General features: G+C 50.9%; 1 protein-coding gene across 3 annotated transcripts in view; it reads right to left on the bottom strand.

Moving 5' to 3' along the window:
- GRIK4 (glutamate ionotropic receptor kainate type subunit 4) overlaps window positions 1–13,633 on the bottom strand; it is a 175,421-nt gene that overhangs the window by 29,467 nt on the left and 132,321 nt on the right. For all 3 annotated transcript variants that reach the window (XR_011146575.1, XM_068994692.1, XM_068994693.1), the window contains 3 exons: window positions 10,574–10,735; window positions 6,317–6,469; window positions 5,341–5,445 (listed from right to left, as the gene is read on the bottom strand). Coding sequence is in view for 2 of the 3 variants with exons in the window: in XM_068994692.1 (XP_068850793.1) it covers window positions 5,341–5,445; window positions 6,317–6,469; window positions 10,574–10,735 (420 nt within the window). In the remaining variant the exon portion in view is untranslated. The remainder of the gene's footprint in view (window positions 1–5,340; window positions 5,446–6,316; window positions 6,470–10,573; window positions 10,736–13,633) is intronic.

The following is a 13,633-nucleotide window of genomic DNA, read 5'->3' as shown; positions in this document are numbered from 1 at the left end:
TGAGGGAAGGGCCAAGTCCTTTCCTCTCCCAGGTGTTGGTGCAAATCCAGCCCAAGTGACCGACAAGCCACAGTGGGAATCTGTGAGGAGTCCCAAATCCAGCCTCCTCGAGGCACAAGGAGCAGCAGGAAGGGCAAGCAGGACAGCTTTGCACTCAGAATCATCAAAGCCCAGCTCCTGGCCCTGCACAGACACCCCAACAATCTCACCCTGTGCATCCCTGGGAGCATTGTCCAAACACTCCTGGAGCTCTGGCAGCCTTGGGGCCGTGCCCATTCCTAGTGCAGGACTCACCTCTGGGAACAACAGCCCCAAACTGGGAGATTTCCCACGTATTTCACGGGCAGGGAGCCCTTGGAGCACAGCTTTCACTGGCCTGCACAGGGTCTGAATCCACACAGGATGAACCCCTCCTGAATTCCCCAGCTCTGCACAGAGGTGTCTCCTCCTGCTCTGACTGCTGAACACCAGCCCCTCTGCAGCAGTCGCCTCTCAGAGCGAGTCATCACTCACAAACATTGCCTAATTTTTCTTCCCTCTTGGATTTCTCAGCCAGAGATTAGTGACAGATTAACTTTAATTTTAACAGCCCTCGCTGTTCTCCAATTTGTCCCTCCCCTGCTGGCATGTGCTGAGACTAATTGCCTCTTCTTCTGACAGTGCTGTGGGGTTGACCTTGCCTTTAAAAGCACCAAGGCCATGCAATCCCACGTGCAGGGACACTTCCCCCCATCCTGGCTGGTGCCAGCTCACCACTGTGCCCCTCACACAGCGACAAAGCTCCTCACGCTGCTGTTTCTGCAGTGTCAGAGGGTGCCTGGGCTCCTCACATCCCCCTCGTGCAAGATGGATGTCAAGGTGATTTTAATCATCTCTATCTACATATAAAGAGCCTCTGGAAAACAGCAAACATATCCATCTGCAAAGTTTTTTAGAAAACAATCGAATGCTCCACACGGACATGGATGAGACCATCCCGTTGTTAAGGCTCTGGACAAGAACTTCAGGGTTTTTAGGACTCAGGGTTTTTAAGAAGTGGATGTGATTGGTCTGTATAAATACTGCAGGTGGAGGAGGTCTGTAGCAAAGAGGTAGAACAGCTTTTTGAAGCTGAAACGATGGCACTGGCACAAAAATAAATACACACAAACCAGCCAGAAATAAACAGGTTGAAAAACCAGAGAAGTGGTTCCTAATGATCAGAGGAGCTGGAGTGATACCTGTCCTAGAGGAGCAACGAGGGCAGCACAAGCACCTGGCTGCAAGCTGGAGCTCAACACCTTTGTGAGAGGGATTATGTGACCTGGTGACAGGTGACAGCCCAGGGCCTGATGGAGAAAGCTCCCTCCACCTCCTCAGAGATGTGCAACTCCCACGGCATCATCTCTGCACCTCCCAGCATCTCCCTGTGCCCTAAGGAGATCCTGGAACACCCACAGGCATCTCAAGGCAGGTCTACCTTGTTCATCCTTGTGAAGGCAGGGAGCAAACACAAACTGTGAAACTGGGAGCATGAATCAGCCCAAAAAGCCTCGAGCCTGCAAGGAGCAGGGAAGTGCCCCTGCTGGTGCCACTGCTCCATCCCCTCGGGCAGATGAGGTGCCCCCATTTAGCTGCTCTCACAAAGGGGTTATTTGGGTTGGTAGCACAGGAAGATTTCTCATCTCCAAAGAAAATCCCCACGTGGGGCATTCCTGGCTCGCTCCTTCCACCCTCTGTGCAGAGGCTTTGAGGCTCCTCGTGGGGCGAGGTGATGAAAGACCACTCAAAGTAATGATTTTCATGAAACCTTCTGCTTATTTTTCTGGAGGCACAGGGACGACAGGGCAAGACTTCTCCACAAGCTTCAGAGGCACCACATGAATTTACCATCCCCATTCTCAGCTTCAAATTAAGGCAAAGGCAGCCCTGAATCCAGCTCTTGGAGCAGGCAGACAACAACAGGCACCTTCTGGGCTCTGATTACAAGTGCTGTCCTACAGCTTGCATCCATCATCTCCTCCTCTCCGTGTCCCCAGGAAAAGGAAGGAGTGCATAATGCAGTCAGGGTGCCCTAAGGAGAGGGAATCTGGGAGTGATTGGGGAGGGGAAAAAGGGAATCAAACAAATAAACAGAGGAAATCCCTCTGAGGACACAGCCCAGGGCTGCCACGGGGTTGGATTCCTGAGTGACACCACAGCAAGGAGGCAAAAGTTCCTCCACTGAAATTAGCACTGAAAGCATCAACTGTTAAACCAAAGAACCACACACACCTCAGCCCTGAGGCCACCAGCATCCCCCAGATGTCCCCTCCTCCCCAAATCTCCTCTCTGGACCACACAACTGACACCTGGCACAGCCCAGGCAGGGCTGTGGTGGCACACACGGAGTTTGTCAGGTCCTGGGGGCAAAAGTCATCGAGCTCTTGGCAGAACCTGTCCCTGAGCTGTCCGTGGGGGTAGCAGCTGAAGAGGAACCAGTCCCACCGAGGCTGATTAGCTGCTGCTAAATGAAAAAGGTTTGATGTGGCAGGGACTGCGGAGGGTCCCAGAGCTATCGGCGGGGAACTCATCTGTATCTCATCAACATCCCAATTAACAGCCCCAGCACTTCACTGCTCTGTCTCAGGACACCAGCAGGGCCTGTGGTTAAGTGGAGACTGATCGGCCTCACTTAGGATGGGGAGAGCTGGGGTCAGGGTCTGCAGCTTCCTCCTTCCCTTCCCTAAATCACAGCCCCTCCTCGCTCCCTTCCCCCGTGCAGCTCCCAAACCTCAGCTGGTGATTTACAGCAAATCACCCTGCTGGAACTCCACAGTGGTTTTTAGAGGGGCAAAGAAAAGGGGGGGAAAAAAAAATAAAAAGGATGACATTTACCAAACCCAGCCCTTGTCAGATCTATAGATCACCAGCACATTAATGAGCTTGTGCTTTATGGAGCATCCTGCAAGCAGAGAGAGCAGCTCTCATATGGCTGTGGAAAAAATTCCTCTGGTTAAGCTAAATCAGGAAAGGAGGTGTTTGGTGCGTTACATAAACGTATTAAAAATTGGATGTCAAAAAGCCCTGCCTCTCCCTGCCCAAAAGCAGCAGCAAGTTAGAGAATCTAAGTGGCTCTAATTTGCTTGCTGGCTAGATCAGCCTCAAAATTCGGTGAACTCTCCATCAAAGCTGATGAGCTGGAAGCCCCTGTGGCTCCACTGGATGGAAGGAGAGAAAGGAGGAGATGGAAAGAGAGGAAGAGAGGAATGGGCAGAGTTAAAATGAGCTTGGTTAAAACCAAGCAGGGAATAGAAGTGTTTCAAACAAATCAGTTCATACAACCCTCGGGAGCAAGACTGTCTCCAGGATGTGAATGTCTGTTCTTTACCCTGTTCCTTTAATTAAAATATTTCTAATGATTTATTTAGTCCTTTTCATTAAAAGAAGCCAGGCTGGCAACAAGAAAATAACCATTTATGGCACAGCAGTGCTGCCTTTGGCTTCCCTTCGCAGGAACGTGGAGGGGAGGCAGGTTGGGCAGGAGCCTGATGGGTCTCACAGCTCTCTGGGGATGCCCTTCCCAGTCAAACACATCTCAACAAACTCCTTCGGGCTGGGAGGGGCCCTGACACCCCTCTGGGCACTGCTGTGGGTCAGGAAAAATCCCTGAGAAAGGGAGAGAAGGCGGAAAAGCTGTCACAGGAGCAGTTTTATAAAAATCAGCTCATTCCTGGAGGGTTTGTGACAGGACAGGGCTTGCAGCCACCCCCAAGGCGCTGCCCTGTCCTTCCAGCACTTTCTCCCTGTGGCTGGAAGTGCTCCATCCCCAGTGCACCCCGACGGGGAATTTGGAAGGCTTAATCCCAGCACAGCTTTCCTGGGCATCTCACTGACACAAAGCTCCTTATTTACCGAGCTGTTACAACAGGTCAGGAAAGGTTTTCTCCTGTCACACCAGGTTTGTGGGGAAGAGAAGAGGCTTTAGTCTCAGGGCAGATCAGGCTGCAGTCACAGCTCCCTGCGGAGCTCTGGGGGAAGCTCTGCTCCAAGAGGGCCTGGGCGTTTAACGTGAAGTCCCTGCCACATCCAAACACATCAAACCAAAGCTGTCTCGGGGAGCTTTGCAGCATTCCCTTCCCGAATCCAGCTGAATGCGTGCTCCTGTTAATGCAGATGGGCTTGGATCTGTCACTTCTGTTCAGAGGGTGATGGGCTTGGGAAAGGATTAAAAGGGCATTGATGCTGTGAGAGATCTCACTGTGGGGAAAATGCCATCCCGATCGCCCCTGCTCGCTGAGAGAAAGGCAGCATCAAAGCCAAGCTGTCACTTGACAGGTAAGAACTGGCAGGTAACATCCTTGCCAAGGCTGAAATTCACTGCTGCCAGGCCAGGGGAGGGTTCCTGGTGCCAAAATGCTCTGTTGGTGAGGGCAGGATACAATAGCTTTTGTTCTCTGCCAGCATCTAGAAGTGGCAATCTCCGAGAAAAGGGCAGCAGTGGAGCTGTCAGCAGGGAAACAAGACTGACGAAACCACTTGTTTTCTGGGATTTCTATTTTTTTTTTGCCTGAATGAGGTTTGGATTTACCAGCAAATTCCTTGGATTTGTGTCATGTAATCACACCAGTCTGATACCTGTGGTCCCACACAGTTATCCTTAACTTCAGCTCAAACCAGAAAATATGGCTCGGGCAGAAAGTGTGAGATGAGGAAATACCACTCGAACTAATGATTTTAATGAAATCTGCTCGGTGTTCTGTGGGCAGAGGAAAGCTGTGAGGAACCTACGAGCACTGAGACAAACGTAAATGAGAGTGTGAGCTGAGCAACCCTGTTAGAGAGGAACCATCAACCGAGAGTGCAATGAGCTTGAACTTCCCCACACAGGGGAGAGATGGTGGGCAGCTCCTGACATGGGACTGTCCCATTTGCTTTACCTCCCAGAAACAGTTTGAAAAGGTTCACAGTACCCCCTTTTTTCCCCATTTCATGGAAAACCTTCCCATTTTTCCCCATTCCAAATAATTTTGAGCAAATGCAGCCACAAGCTTTAGAACAAAAGGGTTGTGAGCGTGAGCTTGCAGCTGGCACAAACTCCCTGCCCCGAATTAGCAGCTGTGACAGGCCAGAGATTGGCTCTGGCATCACCCCCTCCAGGGCCTGATAGATCAAGACAAATCTAAATGACCCTGAGGCGCGTTCCTGATGAAGTCCAAGGCGCCGTGTCTGCCAGCCGGGGCTCAGCCGGAGCTACGGTGACACCCTGAGCACCTCACGGTGCAAACCATGGGGATCCACAGCCCCTTTTGGCCCCCAGAGGGTCACCCTGAGCCAAGGACACCCAGGACACGCTCCCAGCCCTCCCTGGCTCTGTCTCACCTGCCGGAAGCCGCCGCGCGTGTGCTGCAGGATTTTCAGGGCGTAGTTGGAGCGTTGGCCTTTGCTGTTGAATTCGATGTGGCCGGTGAGACCTTCCAATTCTACCTGTCCAAGAGAGACTCAGTTACAGCGCCCAGCGAGGCTGCCCCACCCCAGAACCCCCCCAGAGACAGGAGGGGTGGTCCCACACACACCCCACACTCCCAGTGGGAACAATGCCCTTGTCTCAATCCTCATTATTTTTGGAGTCTGGATAGAGGAGAAAAGACACGGAGAGGAGCAGGGAATCAGCAGCAAGAGGTGCAGGACTCCCCAGATTTCCTTGCTTTGGAAAAAGCAGCTCCACATCCCCTCATTGCCTCCCTCCATCCCAAGGCTATGACCACTGGGTGTCCAAGCAGCCGAGTTACGGGGAGCTGGAGGATTTTGTTGTCCCTGGCAAAGGTGAGATTTAAAACAATGGGCCAAAGTGGTACAAGGCTCAGCTGAGCTTTCCTTTGCGGGGAAAAAAACCCTCATAAATAAAAAACCCCTTATAAAATTTCCTTGTCTCAGTCGCACCCAAACAGACTCAGAAACCTCCTGCTGCATGCTCACCTCAGCTCTGAGGAGCCACAAACTCTGACTCTGCCACAAGGATGGAATTTCAGAGTGTTCTTATGCCAGTTTGGTCCCAGAAATGACAACTTTGAGTTCAAAGGAGCCCAGACCCATAGGGGAACTCGCATCTTGCCCTTGAGCTCTGAGCAATTGTACTGCGTGATCTCATATCAGCTCAAGTCAGAGCTCAAATCACTTCAAAACATTCAGACTTTAAAAAAAACCCAACTGAATTCCAGTTTTTCTGCAGCAAAGCCTGAAAAAGGGAGAGTTTCATGTCGTTCCAAGGCCGGTGACAACCCAAACCCCCAGATCTCTCTTTTCACTGCCTTCAAAAGCCAGCTGGCAGCGAGGAGCAGCCCTCAGCCCCTCTCACCATTCTCAGGTAGTTCATGAGGCTGGTGCCGTGCTGCCAGATCTGCGCCGAGCCGCAGGACAGGGGCTTGACGCCGATCTCCTGGCTGCGGTTGAGCTCCTGCACCGCCGTCACCACGGCGTACACGGCGTCGAACAGCAGCGCCGAGGACAGCTGGGGGGGGGAAAGGCAGGGAAAAGTCAGCTGGAGGGACAAAAATCCACCTTCCTGCTGCACCTTGGAGCCGGAGAGCGCTCTGTGCACAGCCTGGGATCAGCTGGGATAGCTGTTGTGTGCTTGTTTCATCCGTCACCGTCATCTCTCTGTCTCTGTTTGTCCTTGCTCCTTCCCAATCCTTTCTATCTCGGTTTCTGCAGTTTTCCTTTCCTAATCAAAGGAGGTTTTTTTGAGCATTTTGGGGGCCCTGATCAAATCTGCTGGCCAGGGGGAATGCTCCTGAGAGAACCAGGAATTGCTCCTGAGATCCTGTGCCTGCTCCCACAGAAGGGAAGACAACCGTGCTGCTTCAGCCACCACGGGTGGCCTTGTCAGACCCCTTCTCTGACAGGCAGACCCACAAAAAATGAAGTTTTGCTCGATCTGCTTGTCAAGCAGCCAAACCCTGCCTTTCAGACCCCACAGATATCACCCAGCCCTTGCTACAACCTCCAGCTCCCTGCTGGAACAGCACTGCTGAGGGAACGTCCAGAGTGACAGAGCTCACCCCCTCTCCTTCTCACCTTGGCTTTGGTTGCCTTTCCCAGGTTTCTCTTTGTCCATCCAGCCTCACAAACCCCGTTTCTCGCCCGTGCACAACAGTTTCCATGGCTTTGGGCTCGTTACCAATCAGCCATTTCCTCCCTCGTGCTCACTGTTGCGAGTGAGATTTCACTTTTAATTACTGTCACCTCCTGACTCTGCTGGAATTAAGCCGTTGCAGCTCATTACTATCAAGGCTGCATTTTCCTCATGGATACTTCCAGGAGCATCCTCTTCCCATCCCAGCTCCTGGCAGAGGGCTCAGTCTCTGGCCTGGGGCTGCTTTCCCCACCTTACCCTGGCTGTGGCTTCCAGCCCTGCAGTGACATCTGCATCCTCTCCTCCTCTCAGAGCCTGACCAGTGGCCCTGCAGGGACAACCTCACCCAGTTCAATGATCCCAGAAAAATCTTTGGCTTCCACTCTGTTCCTAATTTGGACTTAACCCTGCTTGATTTTACTCAGACCACTGGTGAGACCTCACTGACCACACTGGTGTGGGATCAGGCACTCAAAAAGCAGCACGAAACCCTCAAAACCTACAAGCCATCCTAAATGAAAGGCAGGATTCCAGCCCAATGCCATCAAAACCCCAAACACCAGCTCTGACAGCACCGGTGACCTCTCACTCCTCCAACCTGCTAAGGCTGACCTAAACATTCCCCTCCTGGAAAGCCTTTTCCAGAGATTCTTAAAGAAGCTGATAAATCCTTCTCCTCATCTTTATTTTTTCCTCCAATACAAATTCTTTCCCTAACAGAGCTTCTCCAGCCCCTCCTGTCCTCAGCCCCTGTTCCATGAAGCTCTTTCCATACACTTAATTTTAATTGCGAACTTAATCCTGTCCAGGTTACAGGATGTCACACCCAATCAGCAATTCTTTCCCGAATCAGGAACCGTATTAACATCAGCTGGACAAATGAAACTGTTATGAGACCAAACACAACCCCACGACCCAAAGTTTCACCCATTTCCTACCAAATCAGAATACTGGCCCAGCATTTTTAATTGTCTCCTGCTGGGTTTCCATTTCCATTTCCCCTGAGCAGTTAATCCCTTATTAGCTGGTGAGCAAGAGACTTGTAGATCTCAGTGAAGCATTTGACATTATTGATTGGAATGTTTTACTCCTGAACTCTGGAAAATTCATTAGGATTTCTGCCAGCACCCTTTATGATTTCAAGCAATTTAAGTATTGGGGAGGGTGTGGAGATGCACAGGATCAAGTCCTCGTGGCATGGAATAGGAATCCCTTCCCTGCAGCCTGACTTTGCATGGAACAGGTGTGAACCACAAAGTTTTGAGGTCACAACCTACAACAGAGGAGTGAAAAAAACCCTTTGGAACATCCTCCAGGAAGATCCAACCAGAGGGATCAGTCACTGCCCTCAACTTTCCCCATGTCACCTATAAAAACCTCTCACTACTTTTATATTCTCATTTTAAACCACAGCTTTGTCCCCCTGTCACAAAAAAGCCAATTTGCCTGCTAACAAATTGATCCTCTCCGTCTCCTGCAGTGTCTAATTTGTGAAGAGCCCTGTTGGTTTTGTGCCCTTCTGCAGTATCAGAGCTCCAGGGGGTTTGGGGGACTTCCCTCAATCCCCAAAGCCAAATTCTTGACAATCCTTGACACTGAAACATGAACAGGTTTGGCTGCTCTGGGTTTTGCCATGTGGGGTTTTTTTCTCTCCCTAAAACATTATCAGCTGTGTCTTTGCCCCCAAACCCAACACGGGGAATTAAAACCATTAAAACCCTGTGAAATAGACTTTGCAATCTGGATTTTATTCAATGACATAAACACTTAATTACAAACATCTGTTTTAGCCCAAATTCTAATTACCAAATCTAGCCATCTGTAATTTGAATGATTTTCTCTGATTTCCTTTCTTTGCAATGTGATTAATGAGAACGGCATTAGAGCAGGCAGCTCCCTCCTCCTTTGTCAGATGCTTCCTCAGCTCCAGCAAGAAGGCCCTGGAATTTCTGCAGCTCACAGGAAACCTCCCTCCTGTCACTTCCAGCTGTTGAGCTTCCTTTTCTCTCTTCAGGATGAGTTATCCCATGGGATAACTCCTTCCCAGGGCTACAAGGGGAAGTCCTAACACAGAGGGACACTCCCTGCCAGATTCCCAACAGCAGAGGCAGAAAGGTCCTGGATTCACCTCACAGACAAAAGAAACTCTCCCTGGGAGTATTTCACCTCTGCTCTGTAACTTGCCCACCCTCAAATCCTTCTCCCACCACCTGGGATGTGGCATTTTGAAGAATTCCAGTCCCTCCAGGCATCACCCTCCCACCTGCAGGTTTTGCTGGATGCTCAAGACAACGCGGGCTACGAACCTGCAGTGAGAATTTTCATTTCCCTGTCGCACCTGCTGCCGGTTCCTGCTGGCTCCTGTTTGCACTACGAGGAGGAAATTTGTTTTTAATGCCTCCCAACAGCCCCTGCAATCCAAAAAGGGATCTTCCTGGTAGAAATCCATGGAGACTGAGCAGGGCAAGCTGATTGCAGCTGCCTCTGGGTGGGAGGGAGTGCAGGATGGTCCCAGGCACGTGAGCTCAAGTCAAGCCAAAAGATGAGGACACAAAGGGCAAAAATCTCCTTATTTTGCCTCTTAAGGATCCCTTTATGGTGACAATGAGGAGGTTTCCAGCAGCTCAGCTCGTCAAGGGGGCTCTGAGTTCATTGAAATCCATGCAAAGGGTTCAGCTGATGATATTTTCCTCTCTCTCCCCTCCCCCAGCTGCAGCTCCCTGCACCTCTGCTGTGGCAAATCTGCTTTGCAAACTCTCCCAGTTGTGGAGAATCCCTGGGGAATCCTCCAGTGCTGATGTGCATGCTCCCCAGGGAGATGCTGGAGCAGGAGCACAGCTCAGCCCCTCAGCATCTGCCTGAGCCAGCCCCTCCTGTGCCATCTGCAGCCACAATCCCATCTCCACGAGCCATTTTCCTGGAGTTTAAACACACAGGGACAAACTCCCTGAGGGAAACACCGAACCAGAGCTGCATCACCCCCTGCCCTCACAGAGAAATACAATCCAAATTAAGATTAGGTTTGAACTTAAAGCTGTGCCCCCAGTCCAGGACAGAGAAGCTCTGCTTGCCAAGGTCCTTTGGGCAGTTTCAGGATCTCCTTGGTATTTTCCACATTGGGAGGCTCCCCTGTAAATCACAGACTGACACCCCAAGTCCTCTCCTACCTACTTAATAAAAATTAATAAAAATGCTCTGCCCTTCCCATTCCTGGACCAGCATCTCCCCACAAAATCCAATCCAAGGTACAACGGCAGCCTGGGGATGTCCCTGAGCTCTTTAGCACAAGGTTAAATAGGATTAAGTAATTAAATTATTTAATAATTTAAATATTCTTTTTAAAAATTATTTAAAGACCAGAGTTTCTACCCCTGCATTACTCAGGACTATCCTGAAGCTCTTCCCACAAGGTTTTCCTGATGGTCTGTCACAGCTCCCAGCTCAGGGAGGTTCTGGGGGATGGGAATGGACTTCACTCACTGCTGGCCCAGTAAAAGGAGCGTGGTCACAGTTCTCCTGCCAGGACTGGTTGAGGCTCTGCACGAACTCTTGGAAGAAGGCGTGAGACTGGTTGAAAATGGAGAATCCCAGGATGTTGACTCGGTCATCCAGCAGGCTGTCCAGGCGCTGGAGGGAAAACTCCTACAGCAGCCCAAAACATAAAACAGGATTAGAGGGGAAAACAGGCCTTGAAAGCTTCAAACCCACTCAGTGCCCTCGAAGGGAATGGGACCACGGAGCTGTGAGACCCTGGATGTGAAACCCACCCAGGTGTTGAAGGGAGAGCCTGGGGTTTAACCAGGATTTGACTCAGGTGCTGCTCATCTTGGGCTTTTGACAAAGATGTCAACTCAGTTCAGTACATCACTGGCCAAATCCCAAAAAAAAAACCCCAAACCCTCCAAAGAGGGTGTCACTCACCTGCTGAGTGAAGCTGCTCTATCACCACATCCAGTTTGGGGACACCAAGTTTCAACTGTTAAATTAAATCAGTTCTTTCCCACAGCAGCAGGAACCAAATTCTGCCTAACCCTAAAAAAACCCAATCCTGCCCTGCTCCTTTGTGCTGCCAGGTACCAGGAGGAGATGCCACCCTAATGCCCTGGGGAGGGTGGGAAGGTGCCTCGACTGTGGGTTTTGGAGCTGGGAGCCTCCTTTTTTGCATTTCTTCAAGTGGTAAGAACTATAAAAACGACTACATGAAAAAAACTAAAGCAAAAAGGGAGGGCTCTGTTTTGCTCCTCACATCCATGGAAGCAGCTACACGACAAAGCCTGGAGAAAAGTCCAGCCCTCCTTGTCCTATTAGCCAGGAATAATGGCCCCTTCCTCACTAATTTCTCTTCTGCTAATTGCTGAAGTGGAGTGAGAAGGTGGGAGTGACTGTTCCAGCAACTGCTGGATGCCCATCACGGATACAGCCGTCCCTGGGCTCCGTGGGCGAGGAGATTCCAGCAAGTCGAGCCATTTTTTATCTTTGCTGGGCACGCAGGAGCAATTCCTGTAAATCTCCCAAACATGGGACTTACAAGACTATTCCAGCCCGGCCAGCTCCCACGGGAAGGTGATCAAGCCCAGGATGAAGCGCGTTTTGGACACGGTGCCACGTTAACGTTGGGTAACGTGAAATTGCCTGTGAACTATTGATTCATTTGAATGATATTATGCCCCTGCCTCGCTGACAGGTGATCCATTCACCCACGGCATCCTGTCAGCCCAGCAACGAGGGCAGATGGCTAATGAGGAGCTGGGCCTGAGGAGATGCTGGCTGCAGGCACGGCAGCAGGAGGGATGTTAAACCCCTGTAAAATCCTCTCTCCCCGCAGCCAGAGCCCTGAGGCAAATTGTGCAGGGCACCAGGCAAACAGCTGCCCCACTGCCCTCTTGGCTTCGGGATATCCAGGAGGAAAATGAGATGTTTTGTACCAGAACATGCACAAAATCCAAGGCTTCCTTCTCGTGCCAGCCCACCCCAGCCTCAGGGAAGCTGAAATTAGTGCGTTTGTTTATTTATTTATTGTGCCTTTTCTCCCCTGAAAACACTTCCAAGCTTTTGAAGTTGAAGGTTTTGTTACGCTCTGATCTTTAAATTAGCAATTACTGGGTGAGGGAATGAAGTTGTCTCACTTCATGAGGGGAAGCCGAGGCAGGGGTGAGATTCACCCCAGCCAGGCACAGCCACAGGGCTCAACCCACAGGTCCTGCCTGCCCTGACTGGCTGAGTGCCACGGTCAGAACCAGCCCCTGAAGGGATCTTTTCCCACTTTCCTTGGGCAAATTCCAGCTGCTGCCCCGAGACAGCTGCCAGGGCTCTCTGCCTGCAAAACAACCATGGCCAGACCCCGACAGGCTCCCCCAGAGCCAAGAACTTGCTCTGGTTCAAACGTTACCAGCAGCTTTGCCCAGCTCCCATCACCCCTGGCTGCTTTGTGCAAGCTTTGGTCTTTTCCTACAGCCAACCCTCTCCATATCCATCTTTTCCCAGGCAAGCCTCCAGCTGCAGAAAACCCCATTTCTGTGGCTGTCACGTCCATAAAGCATCACCTCTGTGACACACAGGGGTGGCATGGCCTGTACCCGACCCCTTCCACCCACTGCTCCCTGTCCCTTCCCTCTGCTCCAGCTCCAATCTTTGGCCATTAAATGTCTTTCCATCAGATGAGCACAAAGGCAGCCAGCAGAGCGGGGTCAGGAGGAAATGAGCCGTGAGCTGCCTATGCAATGAGATGGAGATGAACCACCCTAGGGGGACACACTTCGTTTGCAGTGGGATAAGAGAGATTTGGTAAGGTCAGGCTTTGCTGCAGAGGGCAGAGGGGTGAGAGCATCCCGATACTCCCGGAGCTGCCAGCTCAGCTTCTGTCCCTATTTGTTGGGTTTTTTTCCCTTTTTACACACTCATTCACCACGCTTGACATTTCCAAACCCATGTTTTGCAAACAAAACCTCATTTGCTATTCGAGACCTGCACCTCTCAGCTGATTTCCCACCCGTCCTGCTCTCCTTCCATGCTGCAAGAGGCAAACACGGACAGGACAAGGGGTGGAAAACCCCTGATCTTAGGGATGTTTCCAGCTGGAGAGCCAATGATTTCTCCTTGAGGCATAGTGAAGTTGATTCCTACACAAAACAGTTTCCCAGCTGCCTTTTTCTCCTCCTGGAGTTACTCTCCCTCATTCCCAGTGCCGGATAGTGCTTTTGCAGCATAGAAGATTCCCAATGCAGTAACAGCAAAGAGCCATTAGGAAAATAACTCTCACATCCTGTTTAAAAGGGGACTCCAAGCCTCCTCCACCTGTGCAAACACAGCTTTGTAACCACAGGCTTTCAGAAAATGCCATCCAAATGGGTGCAAACAGCAGCTCCCTCATTTCCTCCTATTCTATTGGGTTTTTTTTATTCCTCTCCATACATTGGAGGAATTGCAATAATTGCCTAAAACTTGGCCCTCAATCTCAGTCCAACCCGAGGCACAAAGAAGACCACCAGGAATCACGCCAAGGTGAATTTCAGGGACACAAATCCTGCCCCGCCTGAATTC

This window comes from Aphelocoma coerulescens, chromosome 24 (assembly GCF_041296385.1).
Source record: "Aphelocoma coerulescens isolate FSJ_1873_10779 chromosome 24, UR_Acoe_1.0, whole genome shotgun sequence".
Taxonomy (NCBI): domain Eukaryota; kingdom Metazoa; phylum Chordata; class Aves; order Passeriformes; family Corvidae; genus Aphelocoma; species Aphelocoma coerulescens.
This window is presented reverse-complemented; position numbering and strand designations above follow the sequence as displayed.